Below are 26,750 nucleotides of genomic sequence, written 5' to 3' on the forward strand. Positions count from 1 at the left end.
TCCATCCCATTCCCTGCAGCTGGAATGAGCCCTCACACACCACACAGGGACATGGTGCCTGCCCAAACCATTCAGAGTTCCCGGTGACACCTGGCACTCCTGTACCCACTGGATCCCTCTTCTCCTCCCTGCACATCCCAGGGATGCCTAGAAGTTGTTTTGAGGGATTTTCAGTCATGTTGCAGGGAAAGAAGAGCAGCTCTCTCACCACCTCTGCCTGCCCTGAGAAAGGGCACAAGGGAAGGGCACACAGAGCTTGTGCCAAAGCTGGACTCTAAGTCCCCAGAGCAGCTGGGGCTGCCCCTGGATCCCTGGCAGTGCCCAAGGCCAGGCTGGGCAGGGCTTTGAGCAGCCTGGGACAGTGGAGGTGTCCCTGCCATGGCAGGAGGTGAAACAAGATGAGCTTTGAGGTCCCTCCAACCCAAACCACTCTGGCATTCTGTGACTCAGCTCTCCTTGCAGGAGCATGGGATGTGATTTCTGTGCCTGTCACTCCTGCAATGCTGCCAGCACCTGACCCAGGCTGACCACACTGAGCTGTTCCTGCATCAAAGGACATCCCCCTGAATGCCACATCACACCAATGTGACACGTGTCCCCAGCGTGTCCCTGCCAGCTGCCACACTGCTCCCACACTCACCAGGCTTGGGTGCCGGCTCCCCAGGGCCATGACTGAGGCAGGGAAGGCCTGGCCCAGGCTGCCCACAGCAGCACTGTGTGCTGGTGCTGAGCCCAGCAGCCCGTGCATGTCGCCGTGGTTGCTGGCCATGGCAGAGGTCTGGCCCACAGCGTGGTTCCTCAGCACGTGGATGGCTTCATCCAACCTGTCTTCCATTTTGTTTTGCTGGAAGGGCAGGACAGAGACAGGTGTGTGTTAAGTGCCCCATCCCTGGAAGTGTCCAAGGCTGGATGGGGCTGGGAGCACCCTGGTCTAGCAGACGGTGTCTCTGCCCATGGCAGGGGTGCAATGTCTGAGCTTTAAGATCCCTCCCAACCCAAACCTTTCCATGACTCCAATCCAATTCCATGGCTGCAATCCCATAAAGCCAGCAGCCCCCTGCTGCTCTGCACCACAGAATGGCTCAGGTGCCACAGGGCAGGGATGGGGAGCAATAACCCCCCCAGCCAGTGCCGTCCCCAAAGGCACAGTGGGTCACAGAGTGGACTGCTCAGGGCAGGCAGAACCTGCCAGGAATCCCCAGGGATGGGCCTGGGGCTGTGGGGCACTCCAGGTCAGGGATGCAGCACTGGGCTCTGCTCAGCTGCTGCTCCCTAAATATCCATCCCTGGCACCCAGCTGATTCCAGGTGTTCAGGGCAGAGGGTGCCACCCAAAACCCTTCACCACCAAGCCCTGAGGGAAGAGAGAGAAAAGGAGAACCCGGAGTTTTTGGTGCCACTCACCAAAGTGTGGAGGCTCCCTTCGTAACTGGGAGATAAGGCACCCGCTCCGCCCGCCCGCGGCCACTGCGACGAGCCTGGGGACAAACGCAGAGCTGGGGACCGGCCATGGCCACGGCTGCCACTAGATGGGGCTGGAAGCTGGGACACCGCGGAGCGCAGCGGCCACAGCGCCAGCACGGCACGGCATTGCTTGGGACAGGGCCAGCACGGCACGGCACAGCACAGCATGGCACGGGCCACTGTGGCACTGTGGCACTGTGGCACCAGGCACTACATGAGCCACCACGGCAATGCATGGGCTACCATGGCACTACACAGGACACTGTGACACCACATGGCTCTGCATGGATCACCACAGCACAGCTCAGGCCACCACAGCACTCCATGGATCACCATGGCACCTCATGGGCTACCCCAGGGCTGTGTGGCACTGCATGGGCACTGTGGCACTGCATGGTACTATATGGATCACCATGGCACCTCATGGGCTACTGCAGCACCTCATGGGCCACCACAGGGCTCTGTGGCACTGCATGGGCACTGTGGATCACCATGGCACCTCATGGGCCACCATAGGGCTCTGTGGCACTGCATGGGCTCTGTGGCACTGCATGGGCACTGTGGCACTACGAGCTCTGCTCTGGCTCAGCCCTTCAGGCCTCGAGAGGTGTCCCCAGTGTCCCTGGGCTCAGTGACTCGCTGTGACCTCCCTGGGCACAGGGAGCCTGGGCACCAGCTCTGTTGGGCACAACAGGACCTGTCCTGACTGAGGGGACCAGGAAAGGGCCTTCAGCAGGTGCTGAACGTGGGTTTGAACCACTGGCTGCTTCCCAGCTCCCACTGCACTTCTCCCACGGGAGGCAAATCCAGCCACAGCCTCTCTGAGATGGGACAGGGTCAGGAAGGGCAGGAGAAGGTCCCAGGGTTGCTGCCAGCCCCGGGATGAGGTTTTGGGGCTGACCTGGGAAATTCAGTGCCTGGGAGCTCCCCAAAGCAAACCCCACCCCCCTCACCCTCCCCACTGTCACTCACCTGCGAGGCCCTGCGGGGACCCGACCGGGGTGGAGGGGTTGGAGGAGAAGTTATTGCTAGAGTGGTCGGGGGAGTAAATCTGCAGGGACAGAAGGGGCATGGTCAGCAGGGCCACCTGAGCGAGCTGTCCCCTCCCAGTGAGTGGCACCCAGCACCTGCTGGGACCTCCCTCCCCAAACCCAGAGCCAGCACAATGACCGAGCCCAGTTCCCCCCAGTGCCCCCATCAACCCCGGGGTCTCTCTCTGTCCCCACTGTCACCACCCCTGAGTGCAGCCTCTGCTCTTCAGGACTCCTCTCAGGAGGAAGCAGGTCTCAGGAATTGTTGCAGGGTCACTGTCAGCACCCCTCTGCCACTGTGCAAGGATCACTGAACGGGACAGAGGAAACTCTCTGGTGACCCAGTGAGACCAGTGCCCTCCAGTTTGAACCAGCACACACAGAGCAAGGACTACTGGGACCTGCAAGGTCAGTGTAGGGTGGTCTTGGCAGCAGCAGGCTGGGAGGGCACAGAGCAGCAGATGGGGCTGCAGGGCCACCACAACCTGCAGTGCCTCAGTTTCCCCATCCATCAAAACGTGCTGGGACTGAGATGACAGCACATGGAGAGGGGAAAAGCCTCCCTAGAGGCTGCTCTGGATGTGGGGTGCATTCACCAGATGTGTTCCCTGCTGGGTAGAGGGTCCCTGCAGCAGCAGGATGGGGACTGGGCCAGGACCATCCCAAGCTCTCACCGAGGCCAGAGCCTTCCCAAGCGCGTCCCCGGAGCTCCCGGCCGTGGTTCCTCTGTTACCTGCAAGAGAGACACAGGTGCCACTGCCAAGGCCACAGACCCCAGCAGCACACAGCACCCTACAGGACCTTCCTTGGGGTCACCTGCTCTGGAGTAGAATTTTTCAGCTTTAGTGCTTTGCTTGAAAATTAAATGTTTGTCCAGCTCGGAGCAGCTCAGACATGGGGCACCTTCCCCTGGAAGCCATTGGGGGGCTGCAGGGACATCTCTCCAAGCCCTGCGCTGGAGGTGTAGTGCCACCAACATCAACCAGACATCTCTGCTGCAGCACAGCCATGGGGCATCTCAAACCCCAGCAACCACCAATGCACTGGATGAGTTTCGGGGACTTTTCCAACCTTAATGATACTTTCATTCTATGAATCCCAAACTTGCTTCTCCTAGAAAAACAAGGTTTTTTTGTACAAATCTGTGTCAGGATCCTCATTTCCTAAGGAGCATGAGCTCATTTCAGTAACAGCTTCAGCAGGGTCAGAGATTAAAGCACTCAGGGCTTAATGTGGTACCCAAACCCAGCACGAACATTCCCATTCTGGATCTAGAGGAGCAGCTTCACACAGCTGTAAATCCATCCCACAACTCATCTAACCCACAGAACCCCAAGGAGATAATATCAGAGCTGCTGGGCTCCTCCCAGACCCACCCCATGAGCTGTAAACCCCCAGAGCAGCACCCAGAACCTCCCTGTGCCTCTTCCCCGGGCAGACACACGAGGTGACACCCGAGGGACCCAAGGTGTGTGGGTGTGCTGGATGCCTCAGGTGTGCCCAGGCCAGGCTGTCCAGGTGAGCTGTGCCTGCTGAGGGTCAGTGTGAGGGCCATACCCATGATGGTGTCGGTGCCGCTGATCGGGGGCGTGTGGCTGGACACTCCGTACGCCGCGGGCGCCGAGGAGAAGCCGGGCACGGAGGGCAGCCCGCCGTTCACCTCGCCTGAATGCAGCTGGTAGTTCTGCAGGGAGGGAGAGGGGGTGAGAGGAAAGGCTGTGGGGCTCAGCAGTGGGGCAGGAGCCACAGCCAGGGGAGGAGGTGCAGGGAGGTGACACAGCCACGGGGACACGTTACCATGCGCTCGTGCTGGTGTAAACTGTTGAAGCCGCTGGACTGCGGGAGCGGGGACGAGGAGCTGCCCAACATGGCACCGTAACTCGACTGGCTCATGGCACCCGGGGAACTCCACAGGTCTGCAGAGTTATGGAGTCCATCTGCAAGGAGCAGAGCTGAGTGGGGCAGGGACAGCAGCAGGCAGCCCCCAGCCCCAGGGGGGAACACTCAGCCCTGGCTGAGGGGATGGGACCGTCCCCAGCACATCCTGCCTGTGCTGAGCATCACCCACTGAGCAAATCAGGACAAACCCTCTGGGACAGGGACAGGAGCCCAGCAAGGGCTGCAGCTGTGCCAGGCCTTGGCATGGAGCTCACGGCAAGGTTCTGCCCCCCGAGGCTGCTGGGCACTGCCCAGGCTGCCCAGGGAATGGTGCCAAGGCTGCCAGAGCTGCAGGAGCTCCCGGGGGTGCTCAGGGTGGGGATGCTGGGGTGGCTCTGCAGGGACAGGGCTGGGATCAATGATCCCTGAGGGTCCCTTCCCACTCAGGATTTTGGGGCTGCATTGTGCCTCATGCACTGCTGCCCTGAGCTCCCTCCAGATGTGCAATCCCTCCCATGGTCCATAATGGGCAAGGCTGCCCCTGCTCTGCCCGGCTTGTGGGATCACAGGGCTGGGAATAACTCACCTGTCATGTAAAAGGCTCCAGGATACACAGTGCTGGGAGGTTTTGAGGGAGTATATCCAGCTGGATCCCTGCTGTAGTCATCACCTGAGTTGGATGGATACACCTGTGGGGCAGGAAAGGTGTCGGAGACAAGGCCTTGGTCAGTCCACGGCCCCACACCCTCACTGTGGCTGCTCCCAACCCTGCACAGCTTTAACTTCAAACCTCAAACTTCAGCAGTGTTTGACCACCTCTGCCATGGCAACAGAGCAGTAAATGCTTCACTCAGCTGACGTTTCAAGGGATGCAGGGACAGGACCCAGGGAATGGCTCCCACTGCCAGAGGGCAGGGCTGGGTGGGAGATTGGGCAGGAATTGTTCCCTGGGAGGGTGGGCAGGCCCTGGCACAGGGTGCCCAGAGCAGCTGGGGCTGCCCCTGGATCCCTGGCAGTGCCCAAGGCCAGGCTGGGCAGGGCTGGGAGCAGCCTGGGACAGTGGGAGGTGTCCCTGCCATGGCAGGGGTGGCACTGGGTGGGATTTAAGGTCCCTTCCATCCCAAACCATCTGATGGCCCAGGAGCTTTGCTTTGATTCATCCCACAGCAGATCTGGGGGGGAACTGGAGCAGCTCAGCCAAAGTCCTCAAAGGGCACAGGCCCACACGGAGCAGAGCAGGGGCCAGGGCACAGAGGACAGGGCAGAGGGACAGAGGACAGGGTGCAGTGTTCCTTTCTGTTTGTTCCTGTCACCCTCCTTGGTCCCCAGAACCTGCCCAGCTCCAGCAGAAGTTTCAGCTCTGCTCCAGTTCCGTTTTCCATGGTTATAACATTTTCTGGGTAACCACAAAAGCCACCACTGCTGCAGTGACCCCACGCTGGGGGAACAGGCTGGGCAGTGCCAGTGGGCACCTGTGTCACCTTGGTACCCCCCTGTGCCAACCCTGCCCCGTGCCAGGCTCCCGAGCACAGCTCCCACTCAAAGCCCTCAGGAAAACCCGGCTGAGGGGAAACGGAGGCACGTGGGGCTGAGCAGCCCCTCACAGTCACTGTCACAGGGCAGGGACAAACCTCAGACAGCCCTCACACAGCTCTTGGGTCAGATTTCTGCAGCACTGCTCTGCTCTGTGATTTAACAGCACATTAAACAGAAGAAAAATCTTTTCCTTCCCTTCTAAATTACCAAACCTATCCTAGAAAGCCCTGACCGAAAATCAGCTTCTGCCAGGACAAAAACAGACTTTTCTTTTTTTAAAGCAGAAATTCGACATGCAAAGAAACCGAAATGGCATTCAAAGAAACTGAAATAGCTCTCAGATGATGTGAGAACTTTTGTCACAGGTTATTTTCATCTCCTTTGATTCATTCTGAAACCGATAATCTTTTTTTTTTAATCCAGACGAAAGCAGAGGTGGGGCAGGGGCCAGGCCCTGCCTGGCACACACAGTTCTCTTTGGGAAGGAAACTTGCCTGAGTTTCTTTTTCCCCACAGCCAGCTGTTCCCTTCCAGCCCTTGTCCTCGCCAGTAAAAAGGGACAAAATTGATGGTGGGGAATAAAAGACACAATCAGAGAATCCTTAAGGTTGGAAGAGACCTTTAAGATCAAGTCCAACCATGAAAGCAGCAGCACCACCATGCTCACCACTAACCCACGTCCTCCAGTGCCACATCTACATGTTTTCTGAACAACTCCAAGGTGGTGACTCCACCATGTCCCTGGACAGCCTGTGCCAGGCTTCTTTTTGTTTAAAAAACAACCCCAAAGCCCCCCCAGAAATCCAGCAAGGGTCAGTGGGGCTGGGGAAGGATCTGGAGGCCCAGGAGAGGCTGAGGGAGCTGGGAAGGGGCTCAGCCTGGAGCAAAGGAGGCTCAGGGGGCCCTTGTGGTTCTGCACAGCTCCTGACAGGAGGGGACAGCCCAGGGAACAGGGACAGGAGGGAGGGAACGGCCTCAGGCTGGGCCAGGGGAGGTTTAGATTGCAAACTGGGAAAATTTCTTCACAGAAAGTGTTGTGAAGCATTGGAACAGAGTGCCCAGGGTAGGAGTGGAGTCACCATCCCTGAAGTGTTCAAACAATGTGTGAATGTGGCACTTGGGGACACGGGTCAGCAGTGGCCTTGGCAGTGCTGGGGAACAGTTGGACTCTGTGACCCTCAGAGGGCTTTTCCAACCTTAATGACTCTGTGACTCTACAGAGAACTCGTAAAATAAAGACAAAAAAGAAGAGAGAGGGGGAAGGGCAAATCCTGACAGACACAGGCAGCTGCCCTTTGTCCCCTGCTCAAAACAGAGAATTCCAGGCCCTGGTCCCCGGGATGCTGCCGGTGCTGTGGGCAGAGGGAGCCCCGCGTGGGCTGGGGGGTGGGGGAGGCACTGCAGAACGGGAATCCAGCAAATTGACTTTTGCTATAATTTGATTAAATAGCGGGAGCGGGCTGGGGAATGGAGTGCAGCACGTCTGAGAGCCCCGCGCCATCTGGCAGGGGCTGGCTCGGGGCCAGCGCCCGGCAGCTGCACCAACAGCCCGGCCAGGAGCCCAGCGACAAAACAACGGCCAGAAAATGGCAGGGATGGAGGGACCGGCGCTGCAAACAGGGAATTCACCTTGCTGCCTGCCCACCCTGCTCCAGCACCCCTGGAACATCTCCTGCAGGATCCTGGGGGGCCAAGCTTCAGCACACTCCTGGCCCTGACCCTGCTAATCGTTCCTTTTGCTGTCCAGCACAGGGGGGGCTGTGAAAAGCAAATTCAACCGAGAGCCATGTGCAGGCACGGTGGGGCTGGGCGCTGCAGGCAGCTGGAAATCAGGGCCAGGCCCCATTCCCCATTCCCAGCCCCTGGCCCCAGCCCCAGGCCAGCAGCCCCGGGACCTCCAGGTGAGGTCATTTCCTCTGGTGAACATTTGCCAGCGCGGCGAGAGCTGCTCTGAAAGCCCCAGCGCTGGGATCCGCAGCGCTCTGTGGTCTGGGGTTGTTTTTCCCTCCCTGTTTTTCTTGCTCAAATGCAGGAGCTGGGGTGGGACTTTGGGCAGACTGAGGCTAAACAGAGCAGTGACCAGACTGGGAATGCAGAGCCTGAAACAGCTCCCAGGCACTGAACTCGCTGTGGCAACAACGTCCTGCAGGAACCAACTTGTACAGAATCCCTGCCCGGGTTCCTCTGGCACTGCAGCCGATGTGGGGCCACATCCAGCCCTGGATCCTGTGCCCAGACACAGCAGCTCATGGCCAGGAGCTGGAGAGCTGCAGGGAGGCTCCAAGGGGCTCCATGCCCTGAGGGCAGCCCCAAACCAGCACCTACTGCACAGAATCATGGAATGGGTTGGGTTCACAGGGACCTCAAAGTCCATATCATAACCCCTTGCCACGGGCAGGGACCCTTCCACTGTCCCAGGCTGCTCCAAGCCCTGTCCAGCCTGGCCTTGGGCACTGCCAGGGATCCAGGGGCAGCCCCAGCTGTGCTGGGCACCCTGTGCCAGGGCCTGCCCACCCTCACAGGGAACAACTCCTGCCCAATATCCCATCCAGTCCTGCCCTTTGACTCCTGGAGCCCCTTCAGGCCCTGCAAGGGGCTCTGAGCTCTCCCCAGGTGAGCAGGCCCAGCTCTCCCAGCCTGGCTCCAGAGCAGAGGGGCTCCAGCCCTGGGAGCAGCTCTGTGGCCTCCTTGGCACAGAACCACTGAGCCCAAGGGCCCTGGGCTCCCAGCACAGCTCCTCTGTGCCCATCCCTGCCTGGCATTGCTGCTCACACCCCCTGAACCCCTCTGGCTGCCCTTGGCATCACTCCCTGCTCACCCACCCACCCTGAGCTCCTGCAGCCGCTGACCTCGGCGAGTTTTCAAAGCAGCTCGGGAATTACAGATTAAAGCACTTCATTTGAATAAGATGCTGATTAACCTATTTATTTTGCACGGGGTCCAGCGATAACACGGGGCGGGCTCCTGCATGGGCGAGTCAGACAAGAAAGAGCCTTTGATCCGCTGCCTTTGAGGCCACTCCTGCCTCACACTTCTGCTGTGCCTCGGCACAGATCTGCCTCCCCAGGTGTGGAAGTTCAAAAACAAACCAGGAAGCTGCAGCTCCCAGCACAGGGAGGCTGAGGGAAAGAGGCAGAGCCAGACCCTGCTCTGAGAACTGCAGCTTTGGCATCAAGGGGCAGCTGAGGCAACAGCCAGGGCAGAGACAGAGATTTAGGTTGGACGCTGGGGAAAAGTTTCTTCCTGGCACAGGTTGCCCTGGATCCCTGGACGTGTCCAAGACCAGGTGGATGGGGCTTTGAACACCCTGGGATAGTGGAGGTGCCCCTGGCCATGGCAGAGGTGGTGCTGGATGAACTTTAATGTCCCTGCCAACCCAAACCATTCCATGATCCTATGAAAGGCTGGAGTGCAGGTGTCACTCAGACACAGGGAAGGGGCTGAGCTGTGGCAAATACCAAGCAGCTCTTCCTGTGGGAATCAGGGCCCTCCAGGGCTCTGCCAGCAGGACGGGCCAAGCCCCAGCACTTTGAAATTCGAGGCCAATAAAGGCCATTTGTTGGGGCGATGTTTTCCCCACATGTCGACCGGGGTTTAAAGCTCCAAATTTCCCACAGAAATTCGAGGCAGCGACACAGATTGTGACTCAAGCAGGTTTTCCCTGTCAAAGCACACACTCTTGGAGCTGGTTCTGCCTCATGTGGATCCACATGGATCCCCAGGTCTGTGAGCCCAAGCTGGCAAGGCCTCGGTACCCTCCAGAACCAACACCTGGGGGTCCAACCCCAAAGACAGAGCCTGTGGTGCCGGTTCCAGCTGTGCACCCAGGGAATGCCAGAGCAGGGATTTCCCCCAGGATGGGAGTGTTCCTGGGGAATGGGGCACAGACTGAGGGCACGTCTCCAGCACAGCACAGCCCCGGGCTGGGGACAGAGCCCAGTGGGACAGAGCGAACATTCCAGCCAGGAATGCAGCCCCGGCCCAGACAGCTCCCGTGCTCCTGCAGGAACCCCGCAGCCCGCTCCAATTAGCTTTCCTGGAGATCCCATTACTTGCAGCCACAAAGCCATTGTTCAGTCGGTTCCCCTGGAGCAGCCGCGGGAGCAGGGATATTCCTGCAGGCTGCTCAGCTTTCCTATAAAGCAGCGCACACCTGGAGCGGGCTCAGCTGCCGGCCCAGCGCCAGCGCGAAACCCGAGCCCGCGGTGTCGCCTTTCAGCCGGACACGGCGGCAAACGCGGCTCGGGCTCCACGGCTCCTTCAGCTCCCCATCGCCTCCCCGAGCTCCCATCGCTTCCCCGAGCTCCCCATCGCTTCCCCGAGCTCCCCATCTCCTTCCCGAGCTCCCCATCGCTTCCCCGAGCTCCCATCGCTTCCCCGAGCTCCCATCGCTTCCCCGAGCTCCCCATTGCTTCCCCGAGCTCTCATCGCTTCCCCGAGCTCCCCATCCCTTCCCCAGCTCCCATCGGCTCCTTCCCGAGCTCCCCATCGCTTCCCCGAGCTCTCATCGCTTCGCCGAGCTCTCCATCGCTTCCCTGAGCTCTCATCGCTTCGCCGAGCTCTCCATCGCTTCCCCCAGCTCCCATTGCTTCCCCGAGCTCCCATCGCTTCCCCGAGCTCCCCATCGCTTCCCCGAGCTCTCCATCGCTTCCCTGAGCTCTCATCGCTTCCCCCAGCTCCCATCGGCTCCTTCCCCGAGTTCCCCATCGCTTCCCCAGCTCCCCATCGCTTCTCCAAGCTCCCCATTGCTCCTTCCCCGAGTTCCCATCGCTGCCCCTTCTCCCGCACGGGAATTCCCTTCCCCATCCCGCTGCAATCCCAGCCCGGGATGCATGCAGGGCATGCAGGGTCCTGGTTGCTGGCAGCTTTAGTTTGGGAGAAATCCTGCAAAGTTTGTGAATTTTTAGGTTTGGTATCCCAGTGTCTGCCAGGGCAAGTGGCCACAAGCTGAGGCCATTTTGCATGGGAAAAAGAAGTAATTTCCCCAGGCTCTGGGTATCTATTGGAATTAAATACCCTATGACATCACACTGCAACAGGTATCAGCTCAGAGGTGGTGTCTGGGATTTTAAGGGAATGCTTAGCCCTAGTTTCTGCAAGCTTTAGTTTGGGAGAAATCCTGCAAAGCTTGTGAATTTTTAGGTTGGCACCCCAGTGTGGGCCAGTGTGAGTGGCCCCAAATGGAGGCCATTTTCCATGGGAAAAAGAATAATTTCCCCAGGGTTTGGGTACCAGCTCAGAGGTGGTGCTTGGGGCTCTATCAGCAGGGAGGGTCCTAGTGCTGGCAGCTTTGGTTTGGAAGAAATCCTGCAAAGTTTTGCAATGTTGCCACCATCACCCCACTGCTGGCCAGTCTGGGGCTACAGGCCCCAGCATTTTGGGGCACAGGGAGCAGGGATGGCTCCAGGACAGAGAATGGAACACAGTGCTGCACTTACCGAGGAGGGGAGTCCAGGAGGCACCTTCCGAACCTTTTTGGGCTGTCCATCTGTCAGACAAGAGAGGATCTGAGTTTGCAAGGGTTACAGGGAGGGGAAATGGGGCTGGAAACTGCAGCTACAGACAGGGCTGAGATCCAAAATGTCCCGTGGTCCAGGACGCACCAACACTGAAAATGTCCAAGGCTGAGCCTCTCCAAATCTTGTCTGCTCCCTTTGGGGCAGGTTTCACACCCACACAGAGATCCCAGGACAGGAAGGGTTTGTTGGGAGCGACTGAACCCATAAATATAATAACATTTAATGTTATAACCCCTCATTGGGGTTTTATTTTGGAAACACTTTTAACTTGAAGTGGGTTTGTGGAGAGAGGATGCAGAAAAGGAACACATGCAGGGCTGGGCTGTATTTTCCTACACAGGGATAGACTTGAGAAAGCTTCACTGCTGCAGGAGGCAGGGATGAGCTTCCCAGGGACAGACCCCAGCCCATCCCTCATCCCTCCAGATCCAGCTCTGGAGGGGACACAGTGTCCTGGGGGAAGGGGACAGGTCAGGGAGGTGGTGGGGAAACATCCAGAAGTGGCTCAAGGGGAAACAGTGGCTAATTTTTTTTTTTTAATTCTGTTTTTCATAATTGTCATTTTTATAACTATTTTTCATAATTATTTTTATTTTTTTCATCAATTTATAGAAAATTTTCATAATTAAAGAAAACCCTGGCTGGGGGCGCAGAGTGCTAACACAGCAACCTGCCAAGCCAGGGATTCTGCTGGGATGTAGCTCCAGAGCAGAAAATGCCAGAGAATCATTTTCCAGGCTGAAGTGGCAGCACCAGAGTAGGTGCCTTTCTCTGAAAAGCACTGAAAAGTACACCCATCACTGGGTCACTTCTGGTTTCACTCGTTGGGGAAAGCCCAAAATAGCAGCAGGAAAGTGGCTCTGGTGGGTGCAGGGGGAACTGTGACGAGAAACAGCAGTTCTGGGGAACTGGAGCTTGTGTTCCCTCTCAAGTTAAACTCACACCTGACCCCAGCCTTTGGGAAAAGCTTGTTCCCAGATCCATCCAGACATGGGCAAGCCCTGCTTGGGAACAGCAGAGCGGGCAGGGAGAGCTCCTGAGCAAACATTCCCTGGTCCCAGGCACAGCTCCAGCCCCTCCTGCTGCCTCCCACACCCTGCTCTGCCAGTCCTGCTGCTGCAGCTCCAGCAGGGCCACCAGGCACAGGAACAGCCTCCAGAGCAGCCCAGGGATTGCCAGGAAGGATCACTGATGTGCAGTGTGGCTGGAGGTGTTTTTACAAAAACCTCAAGCCATTTGCTGCTTTCAGCTAATCTGGCATTTTCCAGAAAGAGGGAAATTCTACCTGACTCTTTTTTGGGGTTAGATCTCTCTCTCTATACATATGAAAGAGATATTTATATGCATTCCCTCTCCAAAAAAGAGCAAACACCAGATTCATGCCAGGGGCACACATGGCAACATCAGTGCCTCATTCCCAGTGGCAGCTCTGAGCAGGGCACCTGTTCAGGTGGCATGGTGGCACCCAGGGGACACAGTCACTCACCTATGCTGCTCTCAGCACCTCTCCTGCGAGGATTGTTGGGGTAAGAAAAATACTGAGCCCCCCCTTTGCCCCCGGTGGGGGACAGCGTGCTGGGGCTGGCGATTCCCATCTCGCTGGGCAGGAAACCAGGCTGCAAACAAGCAGAGAGAAAAGCCTGGAATCACACTGCAAAACGACTCACTGGGAGAGAACAGAGCTGCTTTGAGCCACCTTCACACCAATTCAGCTGAGGGGAAAAATAAACACGAGCCAAGGGGCCAGGAGGGAAAGCAAATCCGTAAATGTGGGGGTGGAGGTGGGGGAATAGGTGTGGAGGAACAAAAGAGGCTTTCAGCTTGTGCCTTCCTGCTGGACCCCAGCAAGGAACCTCTGCAAAGCAGGGATGCAAACCAGCAGGTGCCATGGTGGGGACACTGGTGCTACAGTCACCTTTGTAGGTGCCATGGTGGGTGGGGGACACTGTGGTCACAGTCACGTTGCAGGTGCCATGATGGGGACATTGTGGTGCTGCAGTCACTTTGTAGGTGCCATGGTGGGGGACACTGTGGTGCTGCAGTCACTCTGGAGGTGCCATGGTGGGGACATCATGGTCCTACAGTCACCTTGCAGGTGCCATGGTGGGGGACATTGTGATCCCATGGTCACCTTGCAGGTGCCATGGTGGGGGACATTGAGATCCTACAGTCACCTTGTAGGTGACATGATGGGGACATTGTGGTGCTACAGTCACCCTGTAGGTGCCATGGTGGGGGACATTGTGGTCCCACAGTCACCTCGCAGGTGCCATGGTAGGACCAGCATGGTGCCATGCTCACCTTGATGTCCAGGAGGACAGCATGAGCCCCATGTCACCAGCCCATGGCGTGGCCAGTGCCCTGGAATGTTGCTGCCACTGCTCAGGGTGGTTTTCTCCTGAGTTTTATCAGGGAAAAGCCAAATCCCTCTTTGTAAAGCCAGGAAACTCCTCCCTCTGTTTATCCCTGCTGACCTTGGGCACGCTGGGAAGCAGCAGAGCCAGAGCCCAGGGTGCTCCCTCCTGGGATGGAGCCTCTCCTCCAGCACTCTCACCTCAGGAGGAAGCTCAGTGTATTTCCATGGAATTGCACAGGGCTGCCAAAGGCCCTCAAGTCCCAAAAGCTCAGCTTTGACCCATCTTCCGAGGGCAACACATGGAAATAAAGGAGGATTTCAGGCTTTTGAGAAACTGGAAAAAAACCCCTTTGCTTTCAAACTCAGTCTCCTCCAGAAAGGGGTCAGGGAGGGAAAGAGGAGCTCGTGTGTTCACAGCTGGTGACATTCCTGCAATCTGTTCCACTGCTCAGGTTTCCTGTGCTCCGGAGCCGCTCTGAGCGCGGCCAAGGAAAGCACCCGGAGGGATCCCGGAGCTGCTCCTCCTGCAGGCAGGAGACACACTGGGACTTGGAGCCATTTCCCACTGAAAGGGGTTTTCTTCCCATTTCCTCTGCCTGGGGATGCCCCAGGAGATGGTTCAGAGTTAAACAAAGGGGAGATGCCCTGCCAGCTCTGCCCGACCAGAGCAGGGCATTTTTGGGGAAAGAGCCTGATCCCCATCCAGGGCATCTCCACCAGACAATTTTTCATCTTTTCAAAAACAAAACAAAAAAAGGTCAACCCCCCTCCCTCCCCCAAACTGGAGCCAGAAGCAACAACTGCTCTGGGGGCCACAGAGGCTCCATTGGCCTCCCCCCACCCCCACAAGGGGGTTTTGTCTCCTCTCCACCTCAAGTGGGATTTGCCACCCGATCCCCAGCCCTGTGCCTGCCTCTCCCGGGGCCTCTCCCGGCCATTTGCCCCACCATTCCTGTTACCTTATATTCCCCCTCCTCCACAAAAGCCCAGCAAAACCATCACATCCAAAAGCAACACTTGGCAGCGGGCCCGGTGTTCTTTGAGCAGCTTCAGTGGTAAATGAAATCCACTCTGGCACAGCCAGCACAGCTGCTCCAGCAAAGGAAACATCCTCACTTCAGAGAGGAGGAAATTATGACAAATTTGTGTAAAATTAAAACATGTAATATGTGTGTGTGTACATGGATAAAATAAAAGCTGTCCAGCCAAAAGCTCCTCCCTTGGCTCCGGTGCTGGGACTGCTTCCCCAGGGCAGGCCGGGCACTGAGGGCACTTGGAGCCACACATCAAAGGGAGGTGCTCACTCCTTCCCAAAAAGCTATTTCTGGATGCTGCTGCCTGCAGGGGAGGTTATCTCAGGGCTGCTCTGCTGTGTTCCAAGCTCACATTGACACCTCTGGTGTTCCCCACAGGAAGCAGAGCTGTTCCCCCCAGCAGAGCCCTGGTTCACACGGGGTGACCCAGCAGGGCTGGGCTGTGTCTGCCACAGGTGCCTCTGGTGGGCTGGGTCCCTTCCAGGGCTGTGGAGATCATGGAGTGCCAGCAGGATTTGTGCTGGGAGAGACCTCAGAGCCCATCCAGTGCCACCCCTGCCATGGCAGGGACACCTCCCACTGTCCAGCCTGGCCTTGGGCACTGCCAGGGATCCAGGGGCAGCCCCAGCTGCTCTGGGAAATCCATTCCAGGCATGGATTCCACAATTCCTGATTCCCAATCTCCCACCCAGCCCTGCCCTGTGGCAGTGGGAGCCATTCCCTGTGTCCTGTCCCTGCAGGCCTTGTCCCCAGTCCCTCTGCAGCTCTCCTGGAGCCCCTTCAGGCCCCAAAAGGGGCTCTGAGGTGTCCCTGGAGCCTTCTCCTGTCCAGGTGAGCAGGCCCAGCTGTGCCAGGCTGGCTCAGAGCAGAGGGGCTCCAGCCCTGGCAGCATCTCCTCCAGCAGCTCCAGGTCCTGATGCTGCCCCAGGGCTGGACAGAGCTCCTGCAGGTCCTGCACCCACAGCCCCACCATAAAACCAAAGCTCCACCTGGCAGTCACTCAAATGATGCTGCAACACCACAGAAACCCCCTCAGAGACCCTGCCCAGAACTGGACACTGGCCAGGGAGGGGGAGATGCTGCTGGAGAGGGAGAGAGAAAGCCCAGGGCAGGCAGTGCAGGGGAAGGAGCCTCCTGGAATGCTTCCTGCCCACAGCCAGCCTGGCACAGGGAAAGGAGCTTGGATCTGACTGCTGGAACCCCCCAAAGGCAGCGAGGCTGGGCCAGGGCTGATCAAACACAAACCAGGAGTAACAATAACAAAATGAGCGAGGCTGAAGAAGATTGGGAAAGAAGTGAGAGCTACAACCAACATTTTCCAACCTCTGACAACTCCTCTGAGCCAGCAGCACACACCAGTATGAGCCCCCAACACTGCACAGAGGTTTTGGAGCAGAGCAGAGGCTTCCTAGGACCCCGTGCATGGAGATGAGATGGAAATCCAGGCTGGTTTCATTACCAGATTCCCACTCTTGGGAGCCAGTAAATGAAGCAGAAAATCTCACTGCATTTTATCATTACCTGGTTTAGTCCTGGCATCCCTGTGTCTCTTCCAAACGTGGAGTATGAGGCTCTTTCACTGCTCTTCCCTGCAGAAGGAGAAAAGACAAGGTTTGGGGTAAGAGGGAAGTGGAGGGGGGTTTTTGGCCCCAGGCCCCTGGATCCTGCCAAGGGACAAATCCTGTTCCCATAACGCAGCTCATGTCCTATAAAAAGCTTGTGCTAAAGCAGGAGCTGCTCTGAGTTCACAGAGAGCAGGACCAAACCCACCAAAAGTGGCACAGGGCAGTGTTTGTGGCCATGGACACTGGCAGTGCCAGCCCCAGCCAAAGGCTCCCTGCAGACACTGAGAGCTGGGCCTGGCAGGGGCAGGGCAGAGCACACCAAGGGCCAGGACAGTGACAGAGCCCAGGGAAATGCACTCCCAGGCAAGGAGAGCTGAGCTCCTGCTCTGCACAGGGCACTGGGCACCTTCTGCCTCCTCTCAGCTTCCCCAAACCTGCAGCTCCTCACAGCCAGCTGGGATCTGTGTGGGCACAGCCCTGTGCCAGCAGTGCCTCTGTGAAGTCACAGATCCCAGAAGGATTTGGGTTGGAAAGGACCCTAAAGCCCATCCAGTGCCAGCCCTGCCATGGCAGGGACACCTTCCACTATTCCAGGTTACTCCAAGCTCCATCCAACCTGGCCTGGAACACTTTCAGGGATCCAGGGGCAGCCCCAGCTGCTCTGGGCACCCTGTGCCAGGGCTTGCCCACCCTGCTAGGGAACAATTCCTGCCCAAGATCCCATCCAGCCCTGCCCTGTGGCAGTGGGAGCCATCCCTGTGTCCTGGCACCCAGGATCAATGAGGGCTTCTCTCACAACCACCTCACCCTGCACACATGCAGCTGAAAATAAAGTTTTGAAGGGCCAAAAACAACAACAAAAAAGGAGCCTAGATATCTGGTGGGATGTTCCCTGTCCAAAACATCCTGGCAGTCTCCTGCCTCATGGTCACTGCCCTGGGCACAGCCTGGCCCAGCCAGCAGCACCCAGGGGTGCCAGGGCAGCAAAGACACAGGGAAGTGAGGAGGGAATGGCTCAGTGCTGTGCCTGCAGCAGCTGGAGGCACAACAGTGTCCTTTGGGATTCTCTCCATCCCTCTGAAGCACAACCAGACACTCTCCTAGTGGGGAACAGGCACTGCACCAGCCCCACCCCAAACCCTTCCTGCACAGGGGATCACACATCACATCCTGCCTCTGCTCTGGCTTAGTGAGCACACTGGGAGGGGCAGGATTTTGCCAATCTGCTTAGCCTAAAGCCAGCCCCAGGCCACTAAGATGCAGTTTAATGCACTGGGGCTGGCAGGACCCTCCCCACACCACTGAGAGGTTTGGGGAGCAGAGGAACAGGGGAGGGGAAGCAAAATGCCTCAAACCACCCCCCCTGAAGCACAGGGCCCAGAGAATGGCAGAGTGGTTTGGGCTGAAAGGGATCTCAAAGCCCATCTCATTCCAGCCCCTTCCACCATCCCAGGTTCCTCCAAGCCCCTTCCAGCCTGGCCTTGGGCACTGCCAGGGATCCAGGGGCAGCCCCAGCTGCTCTGGGGCTGGACTCATGGACCTGTGGGTCCCTCCTAGCTCAGGACATTCCAGGATTCTGTCATTCCTGGGCCAGATGGGAACAGAGAGGAGGCTGCTCATCGTGCAACCTTACCACGGAGGTCTTGAACTCAACCCAAAAATTTTAGAGTGGACCCCCAACCCCAGACCCCCATTCCTGCTGGGAAGGTCCTGGCACAGCTCAGCCTCCCCTCCCTGCATGCAGTGACAGCAGGAGGCCCTGGGTGCTGCTGCCATTTCCTTTCAGAGGCTTAAACGATAAGTAAACAAAGGTCACAATGTCAGAGGATGGATCTCCTAAATGACCTAATTTCTAAAAGAGCTTAAGAGCTCCATCCACTGCAGCAGCAGCCACGGGCACAAAGGACACAGCAGGTTGTGGCATCAGGCAGGTTCTGATTACTCCTAAAGCAGAGCAAAAGCAGGGTAATGCCAGGGGGGGCTGGCTGGACAGCAGCAGCCAGGTCTCCCTCTGCTAACACACTGCAGCTTCTATGTGTGACTGCAGTGGGGAATCACAGAATCATGGAATTGTTTGGGTTGGAAGGGGCCCTAAAGCTCATCCAGTTCCATCCCTGCCATGGGCATGGGCACCTTCCACTGTCCAGGGTGCTCCAAGCCCACCCAGCAGCCTCTGCCATCACCAGAGAGCTTGGGCTGAACCAGGGGGCTCCTGATGTGTGTGGGAAGCTGAAGGGACACTGAGAAATCCCCAGCCGTGTGGTGTTTAACAGGACAAGTGTTGGATCCAGCCCTGGGTGCAGGGACAGGCTGGGGATGAGAGGCTGGAGAGCGGCGCCCTGGGAAGGGCCCTGGGGGTCCTGGTCAGTGCAAGTTGGATCTGAGTCCCTGCTGGGTCCTGGCAGCCCCAAGGGCCACCCTGTGCTGGGGGCACCAGGCCCAGGGAGGGATTGTCCCACTCTGCTCTGCCCTGGGGCAGCCTCAGCTCCAGTGCTGGGGGCACTTTGGGCACCACGGGATCAGAAGGACCCAGAGCTGTTGGAGAGTGCCCAGAGGAGGGACACGGAGCTGGGGAAGGGCTGAGGAGCAGCTGAGGGCACTTGGCTGGTTCAGCTGCAGCCCAGGAGACTGAGGGGAGGCTCCTCGGGGGCTGCAGCTCCTCCCCAGGGCAGGCACAGGGGCAGGGGCTGAGCTCTGCTCTGGCACAGGGACAGGAGCCCAGCAAGGGCTGCAGCTGTGCCAGGCCTTGGCACGGAGCTCAGGGCAAGGTTCTGCCCCCCGAGGCTGCTGGGCACTGCCCAGGCTGCCCAGGGAATGGTGCCAAGGCTGCCAGAGCTGCAGGAGCTCCCAGGGGTGCTCAGGGTGGGGGTGTTGGGGTGGCTGTGCAGGGACAGGGCTGGATCAATGATCCCTGAGGGTCCCTCCCAGCTCAGGATATTCCACGATTCTGTGAACCCAGTGCCAGCTCTGCACTGCCCCAATCCCACAACCTCCTCTGGATGTCTCTCATTCCTCACTCAGCATCTGCTGCACCCTTGGGTCTGTGGGTGCCCCATGGGATGGGGGACATTGGCAAGGAGAGGGCAGCTCCTGCACCCTCCATCATCACATAACAAGGGAAAAAAGCAGCAAAACACTCAGCACAAGAGACTTTACATTTAACTGCCTATGAAAGCAAGGCAGAATGGAGAACGGCACCTTTCTGGATTGGAAAGTACCTCAGCCTGCAGAAATTCAAAAGGTGCACAGCTGAGCAAGGAAAGGCTGAGCTTGCCAGCAGAAGGAGCTGTTTCTGTGGGCATGCAGGTGGCACAGGTGGCAATCCCAGACCCACCCTGTCACCCCTTGGCAGCCACAGCCCAGGGCACCAACCAGGAAAGGTGGCAAAGTGTTAAAGGTGGTAAAGAAGGAGGCAGGACCAGGATGGAGACAAGGCTCAGTAACATGGGAAAAGCCCACCAGGAATCTCCCCAAACCCCACCTTGCTCCCAGAGAATTACTGAAATCCTGCAGATGGATGTGAAGGGATCCTGTGGGAGGAGGAGAAGACAGTGGGAATAAATCCTCAAAGAGGAAAGGGTTTCCTTTGGAAAGGAGGTGAAGCACAGTGGAGGCCCCTCGAGTCAGTGCACCCACACACTGGCAGAGATCATTCAGCATTTCCAGATCCCCCTGGCATCCCCTCCTGCCTCTCCCCTGCCATCTCCTGCCCCCATGTGCCTGTGCTGCCTCCAGCCCTGCCCGAGGAGCCTTTCCCAGCCTCCCTGCTCTCCCAGCATGTTCCCTCTTGCAGGCTCTGCCTCCCCCAGCCCTGCCTGCACCCAGGGCTTTTCCAGAGGAACCCCCCACGCTGCTTGTGCCACTCCTCCAGTGCACATCTGCTTCTGAGCTTGAGGTGGAAAAACACAAACTGCTCTTCCCAGAGGTTCCCACCCACCCTGGCAGTGTCAGGGATTGGTTTTGGCACCCTGGAGCAGGGCAGCATCTCACCTCCACTGCAGCAAACTGCTTTTAAATAATAATAAATCATGGCTTTGCCATTTCTCTCATAAACCACAGAATCACAGAACAGCCTGAGATATGGGGGTGGAGGGAAGGAACTCGCCTGAGCTGGAAGGGATCCACAGGATCACAGAAGTCCAACTCCTGGCCCTGCACTTGACAGGCCAAGAATAAAATATTTAAATGCTGCCTACAAGTTTTTCCAGCAGCCACTGGCAGAACCAGTGCCCCCACATCACCCCAGCCCCAGCAGAGCCACCACCCACCACGCACCTCCCCCAGCCCCACTCTGCTAATTCCATTAGAATTCCATTACAATTCTGGCCTGGGGGAAAAGGGGAGGCAAAACACAGCCAGGGATTAAAAACAGGGAGGCAAAAAGAAGTTAAAAAAGCAGGAGCAGCGACCACCCCCTGATTAAACCCATTGTCCAGGAAGACCCCAATCTACAGGCACTGACAATACCCACCCGATTAGGAGCGCTGCTCTGAAAGGCAGCTAATTACTAGAAATAATTACTAGAAAGAAATCTGTTATGGCTTATCAGTTTCCTTGCTGTTTAACCACCCCACTCCCTGCCTGTCCCTGCTGAAGATGAATGGTAAATTGTGAAACTGGTGACTTGGAAAAGCCCTCCTCCCCCTCCTCATCCTCTGGGACGAGCTGAGCTGCTTTGTCACTGGGACAGCCAGGGATGCTCCTGTCCCCTGTCCCCCCCAGGCTGGGCAGCTCAAACTCCCCAGGAGCTTCCCTGTGCTCCAGGAGCAGCACCAAAGGCTCAGAGCTGGGAAACTCGGAGCAGGGAGCAATGGAGGGCTCAGAGATGGGTTCTGCACCCACCCAGCCTGGGATGCTCTTCATGCAGAGCACTGAGGGTGTTTCCATTCAGGGGTTTAGAATCATGGAATATCCTGGAATATCCTGAGCTGGAAGGGACCCTCAGGGATGATCAGTGCAGCACAGCCACCCCAACACCCCACCCTGAGCACCCTGGGAGTGCTGGTCTGGGTTGGGAGAGACCTTAGGGACCCTCTTGTTGCACCTTGCACCAGCCCAGGCTGCTCAGAGCCCTGTCCAGCTCTGGCACCCTGGGCAGCAGCAGCCACTGAGAGTTCAGGTGACACCAGGGGTGACAGACACGACCCCACTGCCTGCACTGCCAGCACAGCCAGCTCCACACAGGCTCAGAGACCGGACAGCCCATGGAACCGGGAATGTCCTCAGTGGGAAGGGACCCTCAGGGATCATTGATCCAGCCCTGTCCCTGCACAGCCACCCCAACACCCCCACCCTGAGCAGCCCTGGGAGCTCCTGCAGCTCTGGCAGCCTTGGCACCATTCCCTGGGCAGCCTGGGCAGTGCCCAGCAGCCTCGGGGGGCAGAACCTTGCCCTGAGCTCCATGCCAAGGCCTGGCACAGCTGCAGCCCTTGCTGGGCTCCTGTCCCTGTGCCAGAGCAGAGCTCAGCCCCTGCCCCTGTGCCTGCCCTGGGGAGGAGCTGCAGCCCCCGAGGAGCCTCCCCTCAGTCTCCTGGGCTGCAGCTGAACCAGCCAAGTGCCCTCAGCTGCTCCTCAGCCCTTCCCCAGCTCCGTGTCCCTCCTTTGGGCACTTTCTAATTTATTTTCTTATTCTTCTGACAAATTTAGGTTATTTCATCCAGTGGAACACAGCCCAAGGTCCCTGCCCAGTCCATCCTGATTTTCCCCATCACCTGTGGAGCTGAAGTTGTGGCTGAGGGCAGGAACTGAAGGTTCCCCTCACACTGTGCCTTTAGTGAGAGCAGGAGGGGCAGCACCCAGAGCCTGTGGGAGCATCTCCCCAGGAGCTGTGTGAGTGCAGCCCCTTTAGCTCTGTGCTGAGGTGCCTCCTAAAGCCAAGCTCCCTGTGTGCCCCATTTTCATCCAAAGAGCTCAAAATCAACAGCTGAACAGAAATCTGTGCTTTTCATTTCAAACTGCTTTTGGCTCAGGTGTGCACCCTGTCATCCACAAGGTCACCACCCCAGGACTGGGGTGAGGAGCAGTGATTGTCCCTCCCTGGGGCCACTGCAGGGAACAGCAGGGATTAAATCAGTGCTTTGTGCTCCCCCAGCTCCACCCCAGGGGCTGAGCAGCCCCTTCCTCACTGCCCTGGGAGGGGACCCTGGGCTGGGGTGACACAAAGGGCCCAACCAGCACAGGAACACAGGGCAGGGATGCAGCCTGTGGGGTTTCAGGGATGTGCTGGCAGTGTGCTGCTCCCCTCAAACCCACACCTGCTTTCCTTCTCTCCTGGGCCAGGCAGATCCCTCCAGCCCTGCCTGTCCCACAGAGTTTGCTGCTTGGAGTTTGTGACAGAGCTCCCAGCACAGAAATCTGGAAGGACAGAAATCTGGCTGGACACATCCCACTGCTCCCTTACCCCTGCAGCCTCCCAGTGCCTGTCCTTGCTCCCTGCTCCTGCCAGATCAGTGTGTGTGTGACAGGACCTGTGCAGGAGGGTGAGCAGTGCCTGTATCTGGGATCCCCCTCCAGGGCCCCCAAATGCCACCAGGCTGCAGGGACAGGGGAAGGCTCCACCCTGAAGGGATGTGATCACTGCTGAAAGCTCAGGCTGGCAGGAGCTGCTCAGCCCACCAGGCTGTCAGAGCACAGCCTTCTTTTCCATGTGGAAAATTGAGACAAGAAATCCCCATTTGCTCAATTTCTCCAACGAGTGCTGCCTGCTGCAGTGTCCCTTTGCTGGGGAAAGGTGCCCCCTGTCCCTAAAGTCTGTGCCTGGCCCTGGGACATGCACAGACTGCAGGAACACAAAATCCAGAGGATGGGGGTCCCAGGAGGAGCCATTACCACCCTGAGTGCTCAGTGCTGACTTTGGGAGCCCCTTTCAGCTCAGCCTCCCTCTCTGCTGGCCCAACCCACCAGTGCCAACACAGAGCATCCAGGCTGCTCCCAAAATGGCTCTTCCCACAGTCCTGATCCTCCTTGAAGAAACAGAGGTTGAGTGGGAAAGAGAGAAAAATTCTGATCTTGGAGAAGGGCTCGGATGTTTCACAGACCTTTCATCCATCAACAACCTCAACACGTTCATTCTCACCTGCTCCCTTCACCTCCTCAGATTTTGAAATTCCCTGGTTCCAACCTGGTTTCAACCACCCCACTGACATAACTTCCCTCCCTGAGGGGCACCTTGCTGGCACCAGGGCCTGGCACACAGGGGATACATTGCCAAAACTCCCCTTTTCCTCCCATTCTTCCTCTGCTTTTACAGAAGCTTTATTTTATTTTATTTTATTTTATTTTATTTTATTTTATTTTATTTTATTTTATTTTATTTTATTTTATTTTATTTTATTTTATTTTATTTTATTTTATTTTATTTTATTTTCCTGCCTGTCCTCTCTCTTATCCCATTGCAGTTTGCCACTCTAAAAGTTTTCAGAAAAAAGTTTTCTTTTCTTTTGGAAAAGATGAAGAGAAAATCCCATCCCTGCACTTCCCCATGTCCTTCCTTCCCAGCACAGGAGCAAAGAGGGAGGTTGAGATGGGATATTGGGAGGAAATTGCTGGCTCTGAGGGTGGGCAGGCCCTGGCACAGGGTGCCCCTGGATCCCTGGCAGTGCCCAAGGCCAGGCTGGGCAGAGCTTGGAGCAGCCTGGGACAGTGGGAGGTGTCCCTGCCATGGCAGGGCTGGCACTGGGTGGGCTTTGAGGCCCCTTCCCACCCAAAGCACTCTGGGATTCTTTGATTCTACAATTAAAGTGATTTATGCATTTTGGAACCTGCTCCCAGAACTGATGCTTTCTACTTTAACCACATTCAATTTTAGAAAGAAAAAGCAGTTGGAAATGTGAGGAACCCTTCCCTGCTGCCTGTTCCCTATCTCAGTGCTGGGGCTCCTGGTGCTGCCCCTGGAGCCCTGGGTCCCTCAGTGTGGCCACAGCCCTGCTGGCCCCAGAGCCACTGGAGTCCCCCAGGGAGGCCCCACGTGCCAGGGACAGGCTTGGAGAGGCAGCCAGAGGCATCTTCCCCACACACAAACCTCCTGTTCCTCCCCAGGGGCTCCTTCTCAGCTGGGAACTCTCAGGGCTGCCTTGGCCCCAGGGCTGGGTTGGGTCCCCCCCAAACCCCGCTGAGCTGCAGTAAAGCTCCCCTGTGCTCCCAAAAACTTCTCTGTGCTGCACTGACACCCTCCTGGGCACAGAGGGAGAGGGCAGATCCTTCCTCACCGCCCCTGGGAGGGGACCCTGGGCTGGGGTGACACAAAGGGCCCAACCAGGACAGGAACACAGGGCAGGGATGCAGCCTGTGGGGTTTCAGGGATGTGCTGGCAGTGTGCTGCTCCCCTCAAACCCACACCTGCTTTCCTTCTCTCCTGGACCAGGCAGATCCCTCCAGCCCTGCCTGTCCCACAGAGTTTGCTGCTTGTGGGGTTTGTGACAGAGCTCCCAGCACAGAAATCTGGAAGGACAGAAATCTGGCTGGACACATCCCACTGCTCCCTTACCCCAAGGGCCACTCCACCCTGCAGCCTCCCAATGCCTGTCCTTGCTCCCTGCTCCTGTCAGATCAGTGTGTGTGCTGACAGGACCTGTGCAGGAGGGTGAGCAGTGCCTGTATCTGGGGTCCCCCTCGGGCTTGGAAAGGCTCCTTCCCCTGCACAGATCCCCAAGGGACATCCAAACGTTGTCCCCAACAGCACAAGGGTCAGAGGGGGAGCCAGAGCTCCCAGTGAGCCCCAAGCCCTGACCCAGGCCAGGAGGGGCCAGTGTGTGGCTGCTCCTGTCCCAGCACAGCCCTGCTCTGCTCCTCCCCTCTGCCACCACATCCACAGGGGGGATTTTGTGTTGGGGGATTTTGTTTCAAACAGGATTCCCTTCTCTTACCCCTCCCTTCCAGCCACGAGCAAGCCCTGCCCCAGCCCTGCTCCTTCCACATGTGCTGTTGCACTTTAACCACCCCTGCGTGGGCAAAGGTGGGGAGGACTAACCCCAATTCCTGACCTAATGCCATCAGAGCTCTCTAAGCCCTCCAGGAGAGATATTTTCTGCTCTTAATCTCCCCTCCCACCCCTGAGCTGGCAGAGGTGACTGGGTGAATGGTCACACACATCAGCCATGCAGGATCACCATCCCTGAGCTCCTCACCCTGCCTGCCTGGAGCTGGGCATGGAGGGGCCACACGGGGCTGCTGGAATGGTCAGAGGCCCCTCCAACCCCACTGCAGCACAGGGAGCACCCCCAGCTCTCTGGGGAGTGACACAGCCCCTTGCACGTCACAGTCACCCAGGGAGTCTGGTTGGAGGTGACCATGGTGGGATCATCTGGTGCCACCTCTCCACACAAGCAGGGTCATCCCAAATCCTTAAATTCTTAACAATAAACATCTCTCCCACCCCTAATTCCCAGCTCCCAGGGGCACACTCAGCCCATCCTGGGGGGCACTGACCTCGAGGGGGCACCCCTGCCTTGGGGTGCTACCATAGAGCAGGGAAACACAACCACACACATGAAACAGCTGGCACAGCTGGCACAGCTGGCACTGATGGAACCTCTGGGTGCCACCTCCCTGGAGCACAGCCTGGAGAACACCTGGAGCAGGCCCAGCACAGGGAATGCTGTCCCAGCACTCACCCACGAGTCCAGCTCCCAGGAACGGGGACGAGGAGATGCTGTTGTGGGATGGCAGCTCCCGGTGCTCGCCGTAGTGGGGGCCTTCACCATAGCTCTGCTGGGACAACAGGGGACAGTCACACACAGCAGGGGACAAAACACGAGGCTGACAGGGCCCAGCCTCCCCCAGGAAGGGCAAAGCCAAAGGTTCCTTGTGAAAAGGCATGGGAAGGATTTTATCCTTGTGCCAAGGGAGAGCTGGGCAGTGCAGAAGCCGTGGTGTTGGGAGGGAACATGGCAAGAGGGGACATGGAACCACTTTGAACCATGCTGGCAGCTCTTTGGCACCCACCAGGTAAAATCCAGGCTGCCCCTCCTTGAACCAGGGGGATGAAGGGGAAAGAAAAAGGCTGGATAAATATAAATGTATATTTTTAGATATATTTATATAAATACATAAATTCTAAATATACAAATGAGAGTTGACAGCACAGTCCCAGCTCTGCTGCTGATGGGAGAGGAGGGCAAGGTGCCATTGCAAAAATGAATCACACAAACCCATTAAAACAAAAATTACACCATTTCCATGAAGTTTGTGGCATTTCTCTCTTCCCATACTCAGGCCCCAGACATGAGTGCTGCAGCCTCAACTCCTTCCCTGCAAAACCTTCCCAAATCTCCATCCCCACCAGGGGTGCCATGGCCAGACAACGGGGTGGATTGCAGGGATTCCCTCCTCAGGTTCCCAAAGTCTTGTGGGTGGATGCTCAGGAAGCTT

At 57.5% G+C, this 26,750-nt stretch overlaps 1 protein-coding gene across 11 annotated transcripts in view; it reads right to left on the reverse strand.

Moving 5' to 3' along the window:
• Window positions 1–26,750, reverse strand: part of TCF3 (transcription factor 3) — a 79,427-nt gene that overhangs the window by 8,937 nt on the left and 43,740 nt on the right. For 7 of the 11 annotated variants that reach the window (XM_074528933.1, XM_074528936.1, XM_074528935.1 and 4 more), the window contains 11 exons: window positions 25,994–26,090; window positions 16,339–16,406; window positions 12,914–13,043; window positions 11,347–11,396; window positions 4,959–5,061; window positions 4,292–4,431; window positions 4,052–4,178; window positions 3,169–3,227; window positions 2,436–2,514; window positions 1,404–1,477; window positions 641–844 (listed from right to left, as the gene is read on the reverse strand). In XM_074528933.1, coding sequence (XP_074385034.1) covers window positions 641–844; window positions 1,404–1,477; window positions 2,436–2,514; window positions 3,169–3,227; window positions 4,052–4,178; window positions 4,292–4,431; window positions 4,959–5,061; window positions 11,347–11,396; window positions 12,914–13,043; window positions 16,339–16,406; window positions 25,994–26,090 — 1,131 coding nt within the window. The remainder of the gene's footprint in view (window positions 1–640; window positions 845–1,403; window positions 1,478–2,435; window positions 2,515–3,168; window positions 3,228–4,051; window positions 4,179–4,291; window positions 4,432–4,958; window positions 5,062–11,346; window positions 11,397–12,913; window positions 13,044–16,338; window positions 16,407–25,993; window positions 26,091–26,750) is intronic. The other 4 variants (XM_074528941.1, XM_074528932.1, XM_074528940.1 and 1 more) reach the window with 1 other exon arrangement.

The sequence above is a fragment of the Zonotrichia albicollis genome, chromosome 29 (genome assembly GCF_047830755.1).
Source record: "Zonotrichia albicollis isolate bZonAlb1 chromosome 29, bZonAlb1.hap1, whole genome shotgun sequence".
Taxonomy (NCBI): domain Eukaryota; kingdom Metazoa; phylum Chordata; class Aves; order Passeriformes; family Passerellidae; genus Zonotrichia; species Zonotrichia albicollis.